Below are 20,945 nucleotides of genomic sequence, written 5' to 3' on the forward strand. Positions count from 1 at the left end.
CACTATAGCCTACTGCTAGTTTTTACATTCTCTATATTCGCCCCTCATGACACCACAGCTTCCTCCAGCGAAAATATATATGCATCGTTTGTAAAACGATAGGCTGTTTTATTAGAAAATGTAACTTTGAATATAAAACATATTACGATATGGTGATGCAAACAAGGCAAAATGATTAAAGATGACAGATAACACTCATTTTGACTAGATCAAGTGTTGCAGAGATGTTGTTTTGTATTAAATAATGACCCATCCAAAAAATTTATTAAATTATAAACGTGAAATACATTTATTGACATTATTAGAAGTTTTTTAGAAAGTAACCAATTACTGAAAGCCAGACATTTGTGTGCTGCTTGAAATATTCAAATTATATAATAATAATAATAATAATAATAATAATAATAATAATAATAATAACCGTTCATGCTACAGCTACGTATAAAATACAGTTTGCCTCTAGTTTCAAATGGACAGATACATTTTTTTAATGCCAGTGTTCTATCATTTGAATCTGTATCAAAATTGGTCCATTATATATATATTACTGGGCCAATCTGTGAAAAGCTAATAGTTCTTTCCTCTCACAAAGGAATGAAGCTAAATGAATATTCTCACCATAATGGATGCCATAAACTAAGGTTGACAGTATCCATATTTTCAGCAAAGCAATAGAACAGCCAACTAAAGGCACTGCACATGAATAAATCATTGCCTATGGCCAGTATAAAAACATTAAATATTTGGATACAAATAAAGAATATCTATGACGCTGCACCACATTAAATTCACCTCAACTAAAAGTCTATCAGACGAACAATCTTTGACAAAGTAGAAAACTGTCACATCACATTGCACATCAGTGCATGATAACACAGTGATGAAAAAACAGCATTGCTTTACATGCATTTCAAGCACACTGTATAATAGTGAGGGTTTTATTTTTGGCTTCCATTATAAAATAATCAGGAATAATCAGCTGGCAACATTCTGAGCAAGTAAAACTAGCGCACATTTTTTCTCGCATAGTATTCAGTGTTCAAATAGCTAAAGGTGTTTTGTACTGTATACTGTACCAGTGAAGTTCCCCAATAATTTACTGCATACTATTCACGGTCACATAGTGTAGATTTTTTCCTGAACATTTACTTGAAATGAACAACTGACTGGTTCCCTGACGAAGAAGTCAAAACAGTGATACTCTTTGGCATTTATCTGTCACTACAGCACGAGACAGACAGTGAGAGAATAATTTTTCTGCATGGTTTACTTTGCTGAGAGGCTGAGACTGTCTCCCTCGGGATCCCGTCAGATGTGGGGACTGTGTGAGAAGACATGCCTATGTGCATGCGTGAGCGAGAGAGAGAGAGCTAGAGCGAGGGAAAGAGCATGTGTGTGCACACATAAAGGAAAGGGGCAGAGTGTGAGCACGAGCGCAGATGATGCTGCTTGTGGAAGGACATGGTGCTGCTTTTGGCGTTCCTTGCTGTGCTACAAGATTTTCTCCACTAAGCTTTGACCTCAGTGTTCTGTCAGTCTGGTATCTCACCTTCTTGGGTAAGAGCTGTTGTTTATTTGCTGCTGGAATGAGAGCAGGTTGCTGTAAACGTTCCTCATTTTTGTGTGTGTGTGTGTGTCGCATGTGCAGAGAGACTCAGAACGACAAAGGGAAGGGAGGAGGGTGGAACAGGCAGAGGATATCATGTGTGTGCTATAACTAAGGACAAGAAGCAGACAGAGTTGGAGAAGACACAAGGCAGAAGCTGCAGACATCATCCCTTGACTGGCCAGAACGGACAACAAAGACAAAAGAGGTAAAGCCTCTGAAGCCGGTGATCTGCCTCGTTATTTCACAGATTCCATGTGCCACTGACATCGCATCGAGGGCGAATAGGATGTCTGTCTCTGGAAAAAAGGAGTTTGACGTGAAGCAGATCCTCAGGCTCCGTTGGCGCTGGTTTAGCCACAGCACTCAGACCTCAGCTGGGAACGGGGGCTATATTCAGCAGGAAGGTTTTGATCACCGGGGAACACCGGTCCGGCTGAAGAGTCACTCTCGGGACAGAGGAGGACTCCGTAAGAGCAACAGCCCGGTGCACAGCATTCTGGCTCCGAACCCTGGACCCACATCGGTTTATGCCAGGTCGGGTAATCAATCATGGCACCAGCAAAACATCATCCAGCAGCTCCAAGCTAGCGAGGAGCTTCCCAAGAGCAACTCACCTTGCAAAGAGGAGGCGAAGAGCGGCCATGAGGATGTGAAGAGCAATTCGGAGGATCCCTCTGAGGAGGAAGCCACAGACAGGTAAAAAAAAGCACAGACATGTGAAAAGGTGCCTGCTGTTGTCAGCCAACTCACACATCCAGGGTGCAAGCAGCTAAGTTTCGCCTGTAGGCATAAAAGACGTGTAGATTTTCGATGGAAATCCTGTTTTTTGCCCTTCATGCGGTAATGAAAACAGGCAGTGCGGTGCTAGGAGATGAGCGAGGTGTTATTTTGGCATAGAGTGGATTTACGGTAAGCCTCAGGGAGCGTCAGGATTGAGTACAAGTACAGTATTTAACTGTCACTCTAGTCAAGCTCATTACCCCAGTGAAATTTGCTCAGAAATGACAGTTTGTTTTATTTTCTTTCGCTGTGTTGCCAGTACTCAGGGCCGCCGCTTACACGGCGGTTTGGTCTTCTGGGAATATCGTTTTTCAATCAACTCCACCATTGCATCTGCCACCACTGCTCACCTGGGAATAGTTCATTCACATGGCATACGGGTTGTAGAAGCACGGCTCTGAAATATCCACGGATAAATTATTCATCAAGCAGACACATCTCACAAAACACAGAGGAAAACACAGAGGCGTCTGGATATAGCTGGTAGGATAGCACACTCTGTAAGCTGAGAGGTGGTTCGCTCTTCATTTCAGCAGCCTGCATTTTCATGACCTGAAGCAGGAATATTTCATGGCATGTTAATGCATGCACCCTCGGACTTTTAAATGTTACAGACAGGGTGCCATTACATTAGAGACCATTGGTGAAGTGCTATAAATTTTGGAAAGGGCAACCGGATGAATTATCTTTAGCGAGCATGATATTTACACATCAGTGCCATTCAGAGAAAGACAACATTTAATTGGCTTGGTCCGATCGATCACAATTTATGAGATTATAAAGCCCTGCTTCCACAGATGCTTTCAATTCACATCTTAAGTGCTGGACGCTTAGGAGAGAAGGATCCTTTTTTTTTCTCACTGAGTGGATTTGTCTAGCATAAAGTCACCGCAGAATACGACAGGAGCTAAACATTTTCTTAGATAAGGAAGTGGAAAGACTGACCTACACAAAAAGATTACATAAAAACAACACCTATCGCATCTTTAAAGTAATGTGCATCAGTGCAGTAATAGTGCATTAGATTCTATATTTAATGAACAGGTATTTTCATGTACACTTATATAAAACCCTTCTTTATATACACAAAGCTGTAACTGTTGACCACATTTTTTATTTAATTTATTGTTAAATTAAAGTCTTAATAAGTTAAAATGTTAAGTTAAAGTCTTCATTTTGAATAATATATTTATATTAGTTCATTAGTATTGTAGATAATTAAAGGGATACTTCATTTGGGATAGTAAATCTGTCATCATTTACTCACCCTTTATATATTTCACACCGTGGTGAGTTCCTTTTATCTGCTAAACACACAAGAAAAGTTATTTTGAAGGAAACTGGAGATTTGTAATCATTGAGATGTTGTGTTTTCCTTCTATGGAAGTCAATAGTAGTAGTAGGCTCTCATCAGCTTTTTTCAAAATATCTTTTGTGTTTAACTGAAGAAAGAAACTTATAAAGGTTTGAAACCACTTAATGGTGAGTAAATAGTGAGTACATTTTCATATTTGGGTGAACTATACTTTTTATTTTGATCACTTACACGCTGGGGCGTAGCAACCAGGGGGACGGGGGGGGATACATCCCTCTCACTTTTAGAGACAGACCATTTAGAGGCAGGTGATTAAGAATGTAAACCTTTGGATTTCATACAGCTGCCCCCCTCCCCCCCTCCACTTTTAAAATGTCCACTACGCCCCTGCTTACATATCAATGCTAATAATAATGTATAAATATATTATTGTTAAGCTAATTAAATGATTAGGTAGATATAAGTTAATAAACATTTGAAGTCAAAATTATTAGCCCTCCTTTGAATTTTTTTTCTTTTTTTAAATATTTCCCAAATGATGTTTAACAGAGCAAGGACATTTCTACAGTATGTCTGATAATATATATTTTTTTCTTGTGGAGAAAGTCTTGTTTTATTTTGGCAAAAATAAAAGCAGTTTTTCATTTTTTTCTTAAATTTTAAGTTCAAAATTATTAGCCCCCTTAAGTTATATATTTTTTCGATAGTCTACAGAACCATCATTATACAATAACTTGCTTAATTACCCTAACCTGCCTAGTTAACCTAATTAACATAGTTAAGCCTTTAAATGTCACTTTAAGCTGTATAGAAGTGTCTTGAATAATATCTAGTAAAATATTATTTAATGTCATCATGACAAGGATAAAATAAATCAGTTATTAGAAATGAGTTATTAAAACTATTGTTTAGAAGTGAGTGGAAAATATCTTCTCTCAGTTAAGCAGAAATTGGGGAAAAAATAAACAGAGGGGCTAAAAATTCAGGGAGCTAACAGTTCTGACTTCAACTGTATATACTTTTTCTAAGTATCTTGAAAACACTGTTATGTCCTCTTTTATTTTGTCTTTCCTTTTTTGAATGTGTAAATGCCTCTTCAGTTCCTTTCTTGCATATTCTGCTGAGAAGCATTGCCTGGCCATGGTTTATGTCACCCATTAACGCTCTGCTATACGTCCTTGCATAGACACATCACCCATAGATATTTACAGGTCTATCAATATTTTAGTGTGTCTTTTAACAGTATGAAAATAGAATCAATTCAAGTCAAAGGCTATAAATAAAACAGGTAAATCAGGCAAGATTATTCCATATTAAACCATTTTCATATCAGTGCTATCCACATTGCTTAAACGCAAGACATGAACTCTCAAACATCAAGTTTTGACCCTTTAAAAGCTTATGTTAATTACTTTGCTGGTCTGAAAGCTTTCTTCGTGTTAATAGCCTTGTCCACTGATTGATATGGTCTTGTGAATCTAAGTCCCAGGACTGTATTCTTCATCTGCCATGTAAAAGACTTATCTTCAGACTCAAATGACATTAGCGGCAACATTAAAACAAATTGCAAATTTAATCCTGTACACTATTTTTAACCCCTGAAAATGAACTGCTATGTTTTCATAAGTACCACAGTGAGGCTATCATGCGTTATGTTATGAATATTTAATCAGAGAATGAGATCGAAACAAAAGAGATTTGATCCCTTAAGACTTCCACATCACGTGCTTTAAATTATCATACCTCAGAGCCTTTAGGTATACAATTATACATCTGCTGGTACATTTGTTTGTTATTCTGTGTTTTTCTTCCCCCATCCTTTTATCACTTATCATTTAGTATGCGTAAATAAAGCATAAATTTGCCTTACAGGCACAATGTGATGGAAATGAGCCCTTTAGTTTGCCTCTAGACTACAGATTTTGTTGTACATCTTTGTGTGTGAGTTAATGGTAAAAGCAAAAAAAAAATACTTACTGGTTATCTGTTATATATCCACTATGACATTTAAGAGTAAGGGAGATCTAAGTAAACAGAAAGCTGCTTTATCAATGCAATGACAGAGTGTGATCATAATGCAGAAAAAGAGAATATGTATATTAAATTAGCTTATCCATCTTTCAGCATAGTCATTTCAATATACACACACATACCTGTATGTAATGTTCTGTACTTATAGTTATCATGCAATATAGCAGGACTTCACATCACTTGCTGATCCTATTTCCATTTCCTCCGTTTGCTGTCCTCGGTACACAGGAAATAAAAATGATGAAAAGAGCATGAAAGAGCCTGTATTAACATGCCGTGTCTCAAAACAAAATGCACAGTTTGTTGACTTTCACATTTATTCAGATTGTGCCAAACAAGTCATGCTTAATAGTATAAGCCATATAAGATACAGTGTAAGCTATATTCATCTGATATAATGCTCACAGATTTCATTACCAGCAAAACGTCAAACCGGGGAACATCAAAACCTTGTGAGGCAGCCAAAGCAGTAATGAATAAAATATTTTAGGGAAGAAATTAATCTGGATTCAGCCTAGAAGCTGTATTACTATGGGAATTGATGAAAAGTGCTGAATACTATGTTTAGAATGCTTCTGTCTATCTTCTTTAATATCGAGGCTGCAGACCTGCTCATCATAAATAATTCAGAGAGGTTGATGAAACGTCTATCTTTTTTAGCTTTATTTGTTCAAACGGAAAGCGAGATGAAGAGGTTTATACAGTAATAAATGCTGAAATTACAGAGGTCATAGTGATTTTGAAACCAAACTAAACAAGTTGGCATTCCTGCAGAAATAAATGAAAACTTGAATAACGTTCAAAAGGTTTAAAGTAACCTAAATGACTCCATGAAGAAACCTTAATCTATGTGCTGACAATAATTTAATGAGGTGTTATTAAAGGGCGGAATGTGTCTGTAAAGTTTCAGCTCAAAACACCCATCAAATTATTTATTGTACTTTTAAGAATATTGACATTTTTTGCTCTGAACACAATGTAGCTGTTTTTGTTGTCTGTGCATTAATGCTAGTTCTTTCCATCCACCGTTCCTATGTGCCTGTCAGAGTGTTGCCTCAATCTCCAGCTGCGTCAGATAAACAGCACAGTGACAGACATGAAGGAAGCAGATCTCACGTAACATTTGTGAGAAATATCACAGGAAGAACTTTCCCAATGATTATTTGATGTGTTTGTTGTGAAGTTGCAACGATGAGTCACACACAGTGTTGTTACAATATTCAAGCATGCATACACAGACACACACACACACACTGCGAACACACTGACACAATGCGCATGTTTTGCAACTTTGCACGGCAAATGTGACAGGATACATGTTAATATACCCTGCCGTATTGAAATCCGTTATGTTAATGTACAAAATAAACCTGATTTAACATTCACAAACCGGAATTGAAGCATCGTCTATTATAATTGTACTGATATGCGGCTGTGGTGATTAGTAAAGACGGTAAAATGACTGTAATTCATTACAAAAATGCACTGTTTTAAAACATTTTAAACTTGTAAACACAAGTTTTAGATCACATTTGATGATGATTGATGATCACAGCAAGCTGAACAGATTTTTTAGTCCCAGTTGCTTTGCGCACATCCTGTCTTGTTTATATGATAATACACGTTACTACGGAGACATGTTAATATAGGGCTGTCAATCAATTCGGTGGGAGGGGAAACTAACTCCTACGTCATGTTGCAGTTGACCTCCAATTGGGAGGGATTTGAATACTATTTTAACGTAAGAAAATTTAAAACTTATTTAAGACTTATTGTCTTTATATCACCCTCATATGACACACTAATATGATACACACTATACCTACACACAGTTCTGTCCAAACAGCTTCAAAAAGATGATTTTCATCATACTAGGTGCCATTTAAGGTGACAGTTCACACAACAAATGAAAATTCGGTCATCATTTACTCATAACTCTTTACTCGTTCTTCTGTTAAACACAAATGAAGATATTTTGAAGAAAGCTGCAAACCTGTAACCATTGACTTCCATATAATTAGTTTTTCCTACTATGGAAGTCATGCTTACAGGTTTGCAGCTTTCTTCAAAATGTCTTCTTTAGTGTTTAAAGAAACCTTAAAGGTTTGGAACCACATGAGGGTGAATAAATAGTGAGTGCATTTTCTTTTTTTTTTGGTGAATTATCAAAAACTGAAGAGGTTAGAAAATATGAACAAAAACTCCAACCTTTGGAACATGCCAGCATCTTACTAAATCTAAAATTTAGAATCTCCAGCTACAAATATAATTGGGATTTTAAACCAGATATTGACATCCATGTAGAATTAATTCATATTTCTGTCCAACGGCTGTTTCTGATATTTCCCAAAAGCTGAGCATAGAGAGAAATGATGGTGTCCTACATATCCCTGCGGGCGTTGAGGGCTTAGGGCCATGCCTGTGATCTGTGTTACCATTTCTTCAACTACTCTGACAGCCGACAGCGAGCTGCTTGCAGAGGGTCATGGGGTGCTCAACTACAACATTGTTATGTGCACGTTTAATGTTCATATCAAGCATTCTCATGAATAAGCAAATAGGCAACAAGTCAACTGGTTAGTGCCTGAATGTGAATCATCTTGAGGTACATTTTACCAAAAAATTTACTGACTAAAATATCTCAGGGCATCACAGTGGCGCAGTAGGTAACACAATCGCCTTACAGCAAGAAGGTCGCTGGTTCGATCCCCGGCTGGGTCAGTTGGCATTCTGTATTAAGTTTGCATAAAACATATGCTGGATAATTCGGTGGTTTAATCTGCTGTGGCAACCCCTGATTAATTAAGGGACTAAGCCAAAAAGAAAAAGAATGAATGAATAATATATCTCTGCATTTAATGGAGATGTATTTCACCCACAAACAAAAATTCTGTCCTCGTTTACTCACCCTTTACTTGTTCCAAACCTGTTTGAGATTCTTTCTTCTGTTGATCACAAAAGAAGATAATTTGAAGATGAAAACCTGTAATCATTTACTTCCATAGTAGGTAAAAAAATTCCTATACCCCTTACGACCCAGCCCAAAAATCTTCTTTAGTGTTCAACATAAAAAAATAAACCACACAGGGGTGAGTTAATGGTGAGTTCATTTTCATCTTTGGGTGAATTATCCCCTTTAGTAAATGGATAGCATTTGTGAGTAAAGCTTTTTAGCGCATGTTCTTGAATGTACTGTAATAATTTCATCAAATCTGATGAAAGGTTAAGAGAGTTCAGTTGGAACATTGTCTTATCCCACAGTAATTACTTACAAGAAGTCATTTGCTGTTGAATTTTTTGCTATAGACTATACAAATAGATGTTATGCAGTCCTTTAAATATTGCATACACTATTAATGATTTAGTATAGAGGTTTATCGTGAACAAAAATAATCACTTGTAGTTCCGTGTTTACATTTTATCAATTCTAAGCTCTGAAAGAAAAATACATTTTGAAAAATGTATTCAGCGCATTGGTACTTGAGCAGTCCTTGTAAATGACACGCTGTCTATGAGAAGAATTTTGGCCCTGACCCTTTAATAAGGAAACAGCAGAGACTTGAGTCAGCAGCCGTTGTGTTGAATGATATCTCAATTTCCTCTCAATTGCCTCGGAAAATAATGGCACCATCTTGTCCTAGGATGAGTAGAGCTTCATTTCAGGGTGAGATTTATAGTATCTTCACTGAGCATTGACAAGTCAGGAGACATTGTCCAGGTGGAGGAATGGAAATGTAGTCTGAGAGGAGAGGGAAAATAATATCACAAGAGGCAAACTCGATGTTGAATGTTCTGTGTGTGAAATGATTGTTAGTTGGTTTAAAGTATTGAAATCATTGTAGTATTTCTAACAAATGTTGAAAAAAAAGGCGTTTCAGAACAGTGTTATTATCTTCATAAATCAAGACTTTGGCTTGCAGCTTGATTTTTTGTGGCTTATTGATTAATCAGTGAATTAGGTTTTTATGTTTTCAAAAGGAAACATCATACAGTAGCCCTGAAAATATCTTAACTTCACAAGACGTTTATTAAAACTTTAATAAAGGGCAGCAGAGAAACAGAGAACACAGAGAAATTTTTTTCTTTTCAAAGGGTGCCAGCATGTAAACGCATCTAATGCATTAATCTGTGTATAGTTTGAGATGGCAGCAGACTGTTGGGTTGAAATCTCAATAGCCTTTATAATTAGTTTCATACCAAGTTTGCATAAATGTCTATAACAAAACACTGCTTTCATCTGAAGTGTTCTCAATGCCTTTACTGAAGCAATCAGGCATCACTCTAATGCTTATACATTTTATATGAACATTCAAAAATATATCTTTTTCATAGTTAAAAGTGCCACATAAGTGGCACAGTGGGTAGCGCTGTTGCTTCACAGCAAGAAGGTTGCTGCTTTGAGCCTTGGCTGGGTCAGTTGGCATTTCTGTGTGGAGTTTGTTTGCAACCAAAGACATACGCTATAGGTGAATTGGGTAAGCTAAATTGTCTGTATGTGAGCGAATGAGAGTGTATGGACGTTTCCCAGTGATGGGTTGTGGCTGGAAGGGCATTCGCTGCTTAAAAAACATGATGGATAAGTTGGCGGTTGATTCCGCTGTGACTCCAGATTAATAAAGGGACTAAGCCAAGATGAATGAATGAAAAGTGCCACATACTGAGAGTCAAGTTTTTATTTCTGCTGCAGAATGTAGTTTGTCTTTAGAAATACAGCTATTAGCATAATTATTGATTATTCAGGATTTGTTGTCACTTGAGATCAATACATTAAAGCTAGGCAATAAATTATCCTAACACTGCTGAGTGTTCCATATTCAATCAAATTATCATTCAGCTTTTCAACATGTCTATTAGTCTCAGCATAATTGGTATATGTTCATAATTTGCATCTGCTGCTGAGGGAGTAGGAAATAAAAAAACTGCACACTTAGCAAACATCTGCCTTCATTTTTCTTACTGAATATGATAGAGGAAAAACATAAATTTTACAACATAACACATTCATGCATAGTGCATATTTTAACCAGTCCATTTAAATTTCTGCTTTAAATAATGGACAGCATGTTGGAAAGTTCCTCTGTCAAAGCACTCTTAATAGCATGTGACGGCACTGGCGTAATGTTTTAATTCTGTAGATATTCTATAGGTTTCAATAACCCTTGAGTTAAGTACTATTTAAATTCAAGTCTGTTATGAGACATCATGCTCTAAAGGAACATAGTTTGAAGATAAAGAAAGAAAAAAGGAAACAAAATCAAGTGCTAATAAGAAGAGGTCAGACCTGGAGGTTCTGTAGCACTTAAAAAAAAAAAGCTTTCATCTTCGCACCTGTTCAGCTTCTGAGGCCATTGAATGTGGTTATGTTTACAAATACCCTCAGTTATCTTTGTTCTGAAGCTATAAAATAGGAAGATCCCTGAAAACAGCAGCAACTACAAAAATTACAGCGATGTCTGCGGGAATTGTCTTTTTATGAATAAAAACCTTAATAAAAGACAAAAGACAAAGCAAGATTTGAAGTAAAACGCCTTTAATGATCTTCACTCTATTTTAACTACCACAAGGACAGGGTTATAACACTGAATATGAAGACATATTGATATACCATGTCATTGTGTTTCCAGCATTTCTTGGCAAGGTATATTTATATTTAATGCATTCTAATTAAAGACTTTGAAGATCTGTAACCTGCATTGCTGCTCAAGATGTTATTGTTGTTGCCTCATTAATAATGTATTTGCAGAAGCTGTTCGCAGAATGTGGATTATCAACAGTCAATTTCAGGCAATTAACCTTTATTTTAAAATGCAATGTTTCATCAGTTGACACTATGTCGGGTGCTGGAATGTTAATTAATGATTATTAAAGAACAGTCTGTATAACATTACCCCTGTGTATAGTCAAGATCTAATGAAAATCTTAGATGAATTCTGTTGATACATCCTTTCTCACTTCACCATAGAGACCTTAACTTTTGGAAAGGAATCACTGCCACACATCTGATCTATTTAGTCTGGCTTTAAAGTTTGCTGGCAACATTAGACTTTTAGGTAAATGGTATGTTAAGAAAATGCACTGCAAAAAAATGCTTTCTTTTACACAGGGTTTTTGTCTTGTTTCTAGTCCAAATGTCTAAAATTCTTAAATCACAAAGCATTTTTTAGACAAGAACACAAAATATTGTCTTCTTTTGAAAAATAATAAGTAACAATTAAAGGTGTTTTTTGTTAAAACAAGCAAAATTATCTGCAAATAGGGTAAGCAAAATAATCTTGTTTTCGCTTTGAAATGAGATTATTTTGCTTACCCCATTGGCAGATTGCATACTTAAAAAAAACCAACTCAATTCTGACATTATTTCTCAAAACAAGACATTATTTTTTATTTATCGAGAAAATTATTCTTGGTTTAAGACTTTTTTTTTTTTTAGATATTTGGACTAGAAACAAGACCAAAATATTTAATGGCACCTATGATTAAAATCATCTTTTGTAAGCTGTTTGGACAAAACTGTGTGTAGTTATAGTGTGTCCACAGTCATATTGGAGTGATACAAAGACAATAAGTCTCTTTTTCTTATTTCCTGATGGTAAAATAGGATTCAAATCCCTCCCATTTGGAGGCCGACCGCAACGTGATGTAGAAGTGTGGTTTCCACACCCACTGAATTGATTGATAGTTGCGTATTAACATGTCTCCGTAGTAACGTGTATAATCATATCAACAAGACAGGACGTGCGCAAAGCAACTGGGATTAAAAGATCTGTTCAGGTCACTGTGATCATCAATCATCAATATGATCAAGAATGAGTTTTACAAGTTTAAAACGTTTTTTTGCATGTTTGTAATGAATTACAGCGATTTTACCATCTTTACTTTATCACCACAGCTGCATGTCAGTACAAGTATAAAAGAAGACGCTTCAATCCCAGTTTGTGGACAATAAATCAGGTTTATTTTGTAGATTAACATAACAGATATCCATACAGCAGTGGATATTAACATGTATCCTGTCACATTTGCAGTGCAAAAACAGTGCAAAACTGTGCAAACGCGCGTGCTGTGTGTGCGTGAATTTTGTAATGACATTGTGTGACTCACCGTTGCAGAAAGGCTTGAATTAACTCCACAACAAATACATCAAATACTCATTGGGAAAGTTCTTACTGTAGAATTTCTCACAAACGTTACGTGAGATCTTCCTTCATTTCTGTCTCTGTGCTGTTTATCTAACACAGCCGAGGCAGAGATTGAGGGACACTCTGACAGACACATGGGAACGTGGGCAGGGAGAAATAGCATTAAAGGCATAGGCAACAAAAACAGCTACAATGTCTTCAGAGCAGAAAATTACAATATTCTGAAAGGTATAATAAATAATCTAATGGGTGTTTTGAGCTGAAACTTTACAGACACATTCTGGAGACACAAAAGACTTCTCTTAAACCTTGAAAAAGGGTTTAAATCGGTGCCCTTTAAGTAAAAAAAGCATTTTTGGGATTATTTTGATTATACAGCAACAGAAGTTTTGTGTGTGCACAGTCAAAATGGCCCATAGCTCCTCTTATAACTGCTCTTCTAGGCCTTAGCTATGACTTTACATTTTAAAGAGGTTAGGATGGCTAATTACAACAAATGTAAACAGGAGATGTGTCTTCTTAGAAACCAATCACTCATTTGCTAATCCCTAGTGCATGGCAGTTGAGTGCACTGTATTAGCAAAGAGGAAGTGAAAATGAGTGAGCGAATTCGGACGCTGATGTAGCCTAAATAGCATGAGCCAGTGAGCCGACAGATTCATCATGAACATATACGCCTACCCATATGACTTGTTTTCTTTATGAATTATAGTCTACATGCCTGTCTTTTTGTCAGTTGTCATGTTTATTGTACTATTTGATAACTAAAAGAACAAAAATACATGCTTGTCATGCAGTGGACTTTGGTTATAAAGAGATGGCAGACATCCAAAGTAGAGCTCTACAGTGTACACAACTAGGGCTGTTATATGTTTGGTGTCTAACTTATAAGTGAGTGAGGTAAATAGGAAGATGGTCATTGTATTTTAAATACAGCATGTTAAAATGTTTTTTATGCTACACAAATAAAAAAGGGAGGACATGTATTCGTAATTGTTGCTTTCCACCTATTTTAGGGGTTCCCAAACTTTTCAGCCCACGACCCTCAAAATAACAATGCCAGTGACTCGTGACCCCCAATATTCTCTGAGGTGGTTATAAATATATAAACCTTGCACTCAAAAGCGCACACATACCAATAGGCCTAAGTCTATTCATTGTTTAATTTTGGAGACCATCCTCCATGGCCTGTATTTATTTTTAATGTATGTGAGTGCAGGAATGGTGTCAGAAAGTTTAACCTGGTGCCATAAAATCAATCTGCTGCATCTGACACTATTGCTGTGTTTTTAATATTAAGAAATCACCCCAGGGGTCGCAAAAAAAAAATAGAAAAGCTGATGGCTTTTTATTTGCATGGTGTTTTTAATGTTTATTATTAACATGTTAACAATGTTACTATTAACAGTATGTTATGGATAAAATATGGTCATTCTAATAGTTCTAAAATGAAAAAAATGAATTAGATTTTTGGAAATTGCCAACCGACAATCCTCTGGGGGTCCCAACCCCCACTTTAGGAACCACTGATCTATTTTACACATTTTATAGAGCTTCTATTTTGAAAAGTCTGTGTGAAATCAAAATGTACAATTTTTTTTTATAATTTTGCTTATTTTGCTATTCTTTAGGTGAACAATTAATCAGTGCAAGTTAATCAATTACTAAAAGTTCTAGTAATCTTCAATTAACGTCGGACCTTTGTTTTTGCGTTTGGAGTGGCGATCCTTTAATGCTGACATCAGTTTGATGGCTTCAGCCACAATATTCTTAACCATGTCTATCTGACCGCTTACCAGGAATGATGAGCAAAAAGAAAGCCCCATCCCCTACTCAATATTCTGTTTTATTTGGAAGTTCATCACCATGCTGACTTTAAGCAGACCACATTTTTTTTGTTGACAGCAGGTTTATAAACCATTAGTTTTTTCACTGCACTTTCAGTGAAGTAATGTGTGTATTTATTTAGCACATTTATTGTGTATGGCCATACACCCAAAGCGCTTCACAATCATGAGGGGGGTCTCGCCACACCACCACCAGTGCACAGCATCCACTTGGATGATGCGACGGCAGCCACAGGACAGCGGCGCCAGTGCGCTCACCACACACCAACAATTGGTGGAGTGGGGAGATGATGATAGAGCCAATTCAGTGGATGGGGATGATTGGAAGGCTATGATGGGTAAGGGCCGATGGAGGGAAATTGGTCAGGACACCGGGGCTACACCCCTACTCTTTGCGAGAAGTGCCATAGGATTTTTAACGACCACAGAGAGTCAGGACTTCGATTTAACGTCTTATGTGTAAGACGGCGCCCACTGACAGTATAGTGCCCCCTTCACTTTTACTGGGGCATTAGGATTCCCACAGACCACAGGCTGAGCGCCCCCTGCTGGCCTCACTAACACCACTCCGACAGCAACCTACAGTAGTTTTCCCATGTGGTCTCCCATCCAGGTACTGACCAGTCTCAGCCCTGCTTAGCTTCAGTGAGTAACCAGTCTTGATATAGCAGTGAAATAGCATTTACTTCAAAAACCAAGCAACTCCGAGACACTGAAAACTCTGTCATGAGCTGCTCAGGTCAAAAGATCACAGTGCTGATTCAATATAGTTACAATGCTTTGTGATTTGATAAACTTGTTAAATCACATCACGTTTTTAGGCATCGTTAGAATTTCGCCCCTGTTTATGCCCATTCTGACAAATGACATTCAGGAACAGAGAGCTTTCTCTGAATGCTGATTTATCTCTGAAACAGAAATTCTCTTTGATTGCTGGAATTGAGCAATTTGAGCTGAAAGAAAATAGTTCCTTCGGCACAAATCCTGGGGCTTACATGAATACAGATCCATCTTAAAAATGAGGTTGAGCTCCCCCTGTATTCGCTACATCAGACCTAAAGGACACTGGGTGAAAATGCTGGAGGAATGAAGCCCCAGTTAAGCTGTCTGAGCGATAAAGATGATTTCTACTCACGGCTTTGAGCGAGCGCAGATAGCTGTAATCCTCTTTTAGAAGCGAGGTTCATTCATCTTCTTTTAGTTTATTGTTATGGAGTTGTCTCTTAGACACACAAGCCATATTATTAGGATTCAACATTTTACTAAGAACTGACGAATTGTAGATATGCCAGGTGCTTTAATAGATATGCAAGGCACCCTGGCCTGCTGTTTTTCTTCCCCCACCCCCACTTTTTTCAGCACTGCAGGTTAAAGATTTTCAAACATACTCAGTATTTTTTTTCGCAGCATCCGGATGGTGCTGTTTATAATTCATAAGCTGAATTATGCTACATTGTTTACAATGACAATGGAAGAAAATCTTTCTTGCTCAATGACGTTTTGGAAAAGGAAAGCAAATTGCGAAGCAGATGAAAACCTCACAGACACACAGCAGTGGTTTCGTTATTCTGTTTTAAGCAGGAAAGCCCTGTTGAGCAGTTTCAACAAAATGTATGCACTGCGTATCGCTGAACAACAAAGAATGCTTCAGAAAAGTGGGAAAGAGGGATTGACGTGCTGTTCTGCGAGGAATAAGATCCTGCCAAATAAAATCACTTAGGGCTGCTTCAGTTTGTTTGCAACCAGCTAGCAGCTATTTCTTGAAAGGTCAACCGAACACATGCGCAGAACACACGTGGGCAGATATGCTGACACGTATTTTGTCATAAGATCCTTGAAAAATCCTTTATACCTGCCTCCTAGCAAAATTCGGGCTTGACTGACAACCACTCTCACAGCTGCACCATTGAAATGTCAGTATTTTGATGCAGTTTTTGTGTAGATTTTATTGAAGTATGCTAAGCTAGTACACTTTAACATGTAGCACTTTTTAAAGAAAATGCTCATCGCTGATTTACTGACGATAAGCATTCCTGATAGAAAGGGAACGGTGTGTGTAAAATCTGATTTAAGGGATAGTTCATCTGAAAATTTAAATTTACTCACTATTCACTCACCCTTTTGTGGTTCCAAACCTTCATGTGTTTCTTTCTTCAGTTAAACACAAAGGAAGATATTTCAAAAACAGCTGTACACTAAAACAAATACTATGGAAGTCAGTGGTTACAGGGTTCCAGCTTTTGAAAGAATATTCAAAACAAAGTCATTAAGGTTTGAAACAAGTAAATGGTGAGTAAATGATGACAAATTTTCATATTTGGGTGAACTATCGCTTTAAGCAAATGCTCTCTGTGTTAGGCTCTTCAAATAGCATTTGAAGAGCCTTTTGGCAGCCTCTTGTCAAGAAATGCTCAGGTAACATGTAACAACTGCCCACTTATTATTGATCTGGTTGAATGGAGTGATACAGTTCAAGTTCAATAACTGCTCTGATGCCATAGTGATATGGAGATATGATGGGTTATGTAATGCACCACATAACACAACAAATAGACTGCTATAAAAGTCCTCTGAGCTTATGGTTTGAAATACATCATAGAGCAGTTTCAACTGCCAAGCTGTTTATTCTTCCTGTTAGTAATGCAATAATGATATGAAGATTTATGTAGAAAGAAGTGCTACTTGAAAACAAGGGTATAACAACAAATAATAATTAAAAATAAATAAATAAATACAACAAAGACATTAACAGGTAAAAAGTAATGATAAAGAACTATAAAATTAAGACTATAAACACTTCAATGCAGCTGTAAGATTAATGTGTATTAAACACAGCGTGTAGGAAACAAGGGTTATAAAAATGTGGTTTTGTTTGCTATATATCATGCCTCAGGTGCACTGTGGCTCGTAAAGACCCTTTATATAAAAAGCCAATTTCACAGGCAGAAAGAAAACATTTTCAGTAAATTTACAACCTTTCAGAAAGTGATACAGAAGCAATTTGGTTCTCTGATACTGGTAGACATAAAAGTCCCCTCAGCATTCCTTTGAGCAAAAGTAATGCATCTAGATTTTACAGCCCCTCTTATGTTGGCTTATTTCCTATTCAGTGCACCCAGCTCTGTGCCAAAATGTAGTTATAATGTCACTGAGATAAATTACCCATCTATTTAGCATAAAAAACAACCATACAGTATAATGACCAGCAGGAGTCTGGGACTAGTAGTTTGTGCTGGCCACAGTCATGATGTAAACATGCCATTATAAGTACCTAAATGTATTGCAGCTGCTAATGCTTCCTTGGTAAAAAAGCAAAAAACAAACAAAACAAAAAAAGCATCTGGGCTTATTGTAAATAATGTATTGTAAATGTAATGTCTTCTTTAAACAGGCCATATGTAGAATTTAATTAGTGACACCGGGTGGTGCAGTGGGTAACGCTGTTGCCTCACAGCAAGAAGGTCATTGGTTTAAGCCCCAGCTGGGTACGTTGGCATTTCTGTGTGGAGTTTGCATAGAGTCTCCAGGTGCTCCTGTTTCCCCCACAAGTCCAAAGACTTGCGCTATAGGTGAATTGGGTAAGCTAAATTGTATGTATGTCCTGAGCCTTCAGGTTGGGGGTTGAGTGTTGGGCTAACGACCCACCTCATAAAAATTTGATGTTACGAAAAACCAATATGGTGGGGCTAAATATCAACTTTGATATAAACTTGGGTGTAAGTAAGTATTAGTGACACCAGTGGCCATTACGTGAACCTTATTGCTCATGCTCACACTTGTGTCCATGTAACATGCAACAGACAAAACAAAATTAATATTTCCAAAGATCATTTTCATTCTTTAATCATAAAATAAAAAAAAAGTTGGAAATACCTTTGCAGGAATATCATTAAAACGAACAACCAGGTGCTGCCTTTGCTATATTTGCTATAATAATAATAATAATAATAATAATAATAATAATAATAATAATAATAATAATAATAATAATTCTTTACATTTATGTAGCACTTTTCTCAAAAGTGCTTTACACATTTTTGGGGGAATCTCCTCATCCACCACCATTGTGCAGCATCCACCAGGATGACTCGACGGCAGCCATATTGCGCCAGACCGCATATCAAACACCAGCTGATTGGTGGAGAGGAGGCAGAGTGATATGGGGATGGTTAGGAGGACATGATGGACAGAGGCCAGTGGGCAAATTTGGCCAGGATGCTGGGGTTAAACCACTACTCTTTTTGAAGGACATTCTAGGATTTTTAACGACCACAGAGAGTCAGGACCTCGGTTTAACGTCTTATCTCACGTATACTGAGCAATATAGAGTCCCCATCAATATACTGGGCCATTAGGACCCACACAGAATGATTGATTTATTGATTGATTTTATTTGACAATTTTAACAAAAATATACAAACAAGCCCAGTTAGACTAATTCATACATATTTTAAAAACGGTTGAGGGTAAAATACACAAAAAAGCCACAGGCTTATTTCCATTGTGGTCCACAAAATTCTTAAAAAAATGAATGAGCAAATCATAAATGGAGTGCAAACATCATCAGCTCAGCACAACAAAATCCTCAACTTTGACTGTAAAACAACCCTCTGCTGGTCTCACTAACACCACTTCCAGCAGCAACCTAGCTTTCCCATACGGTCTCCCATCCAGGTACTGACAGGCACAGCCCTGCTTAGCTTCAGTGGATGATGATGTGAGAGCTAGCTGCTGTCCTATATTGCTATATGTGCTGCACATTTTTCTCTTAATTAAAAAAAATAACACACAACAGTAATAACAGCAGTTGAGAAAGCATCTGATTAGGATATGTTTGCACAGGCTCAGTAATTCAAAGGGATCATGTTGACAAATACTTACAATTACACTTATGATTAAATTATTTTCTTTTCGGCTTAGTCCCTTTATTAATCAGGGGTCACCACAGTGGAATGAACCCCCAACTTGTCTAGCATATGTTTTACACAGTGGATGCCTTTTAGCCACAACCCAACACTGGGAAACACTAAAAAACTTGCACTCACACACATAACACTACAGCCAATTTAATTCACCTGTACTGCATGTCTTTGGACTGTGGGGGGAAACCAGAGCACCCGGAAACCCACGCGAACAAGAGGAGAACATGCAAACTCCACACAGAAATGCCAACTGACCAAGCTGGGGCTCGAACCAGCGACCTTCTTGTGAGGCGATTGTGCTACCCACTGCACCACCGTGACACCCAATTACACTTATGGTGGTGTGCTTAAAGTTTAGTTTGATTATTTGACACACTGCCAGTATAGACTTTTTCAATATTTTCAGTGTTATCTTGAACAATGTATAAGCCTATATGTCATAGTATCATAGAATGGAACACATGTAAACATTAGATTTTTCTGGTAAATTTCTAATAGGCCTCAATTTCTTTTAAGTTTAGTTGCAAGCTGATCACACATTTGCAATAAAAGTTGCAACATAACAAGCCCCTCTATCGCTTGACTTTCTTTCAAGCAATACCATTGAAAAAGCGAGTTTGCTTGGGCACATAGAGTTCCAATACCACAAAACATAAGCATATTTTTGTAGCTCTACAATTTACGTGAAATACCAGGCTATTTAGTATGATCTATCATCCAGACAGCCTGAGCCTGACTTTGCATGTGGCATTAGATCAGAGGAACCCCAGGACAATTTTAAATGTTTAGAAGTCAATCCCCCTCCGCTTGTAAATATCAGTGCGATCACCCACCCCTGACAGCTGACCAGAGAGATAAAGATAATGTATTCCGTATGAGAGTCACCTTGCTCATCAAGCCAACTCACGTCAAACCAGCTCCATCTTTAAAAATGGGCCAACTGACTACTTATCACAGATATTCTGCTATAAAAAGAGCGCAGAGGTGTGTACTCCGGAATAAATGTGATTTATATGGTGGTATGCTTAAAAACTAGCTCATACGATGGAGCACGTCCGCCTTCAAAGTCGAGGACACAAGGGTGAGATTCTGCTTTATGTTTCGCCTCTAAGGACGGAGTCACAGTTCACAAAACCATTGATCCAGCTTTCACAGGGATTTACTCTGTAATTAAAACTTTTACGAGATCATAATGTTTTATGCAGGTTTTAATATTCAATCGCAGCTTTATAGTTTTGCAACTCTTGTTCAATGAAGTTGACACATTGTTTGGCAGCAAGTAATATAACCAGTTATACAAAG

General features: G+C 37.3%; 1 protein-coding gene across 1 annotated transcript in view; it reads left to right on the forward strand.

Annotated features, from left to right (window-relative positions):
• Positions 1-1,801: 1,801 nt before the first annotated feature.
• klhl4 (kelch-like family member 4) overlaps positions 1,802-20,945 on the forward strand; it is a 52,804-nt gene continuing 33,660 nt past the window's right edge. Inside the window, exon 1 of the mRNA XM_056472071.1 lies at positions 1,802-2,305. Within this exon, the coding sequence (XP_056328046.1) occupies positions 1,896-2,305 (410 nt within the window). The 5' untranslated portion in view covers positions 1,802-1,895. The remainder of the gene's footprint in view (positions 2,306-20,945) is intronic.

Source organism: Danio aesculapii, chromosome 14, assembly GCF_903798145.1.
Source record: "Danio aesculapii chromosome 14, fDanAes4.1, whole genome shotgun sequence".
NCBI classification, from domain to species: Eukaryota; Metazoa; Chordata; class Actinopteri; order Cypriniformes; family Danionidae; genus Danio; species Danio aesculapii.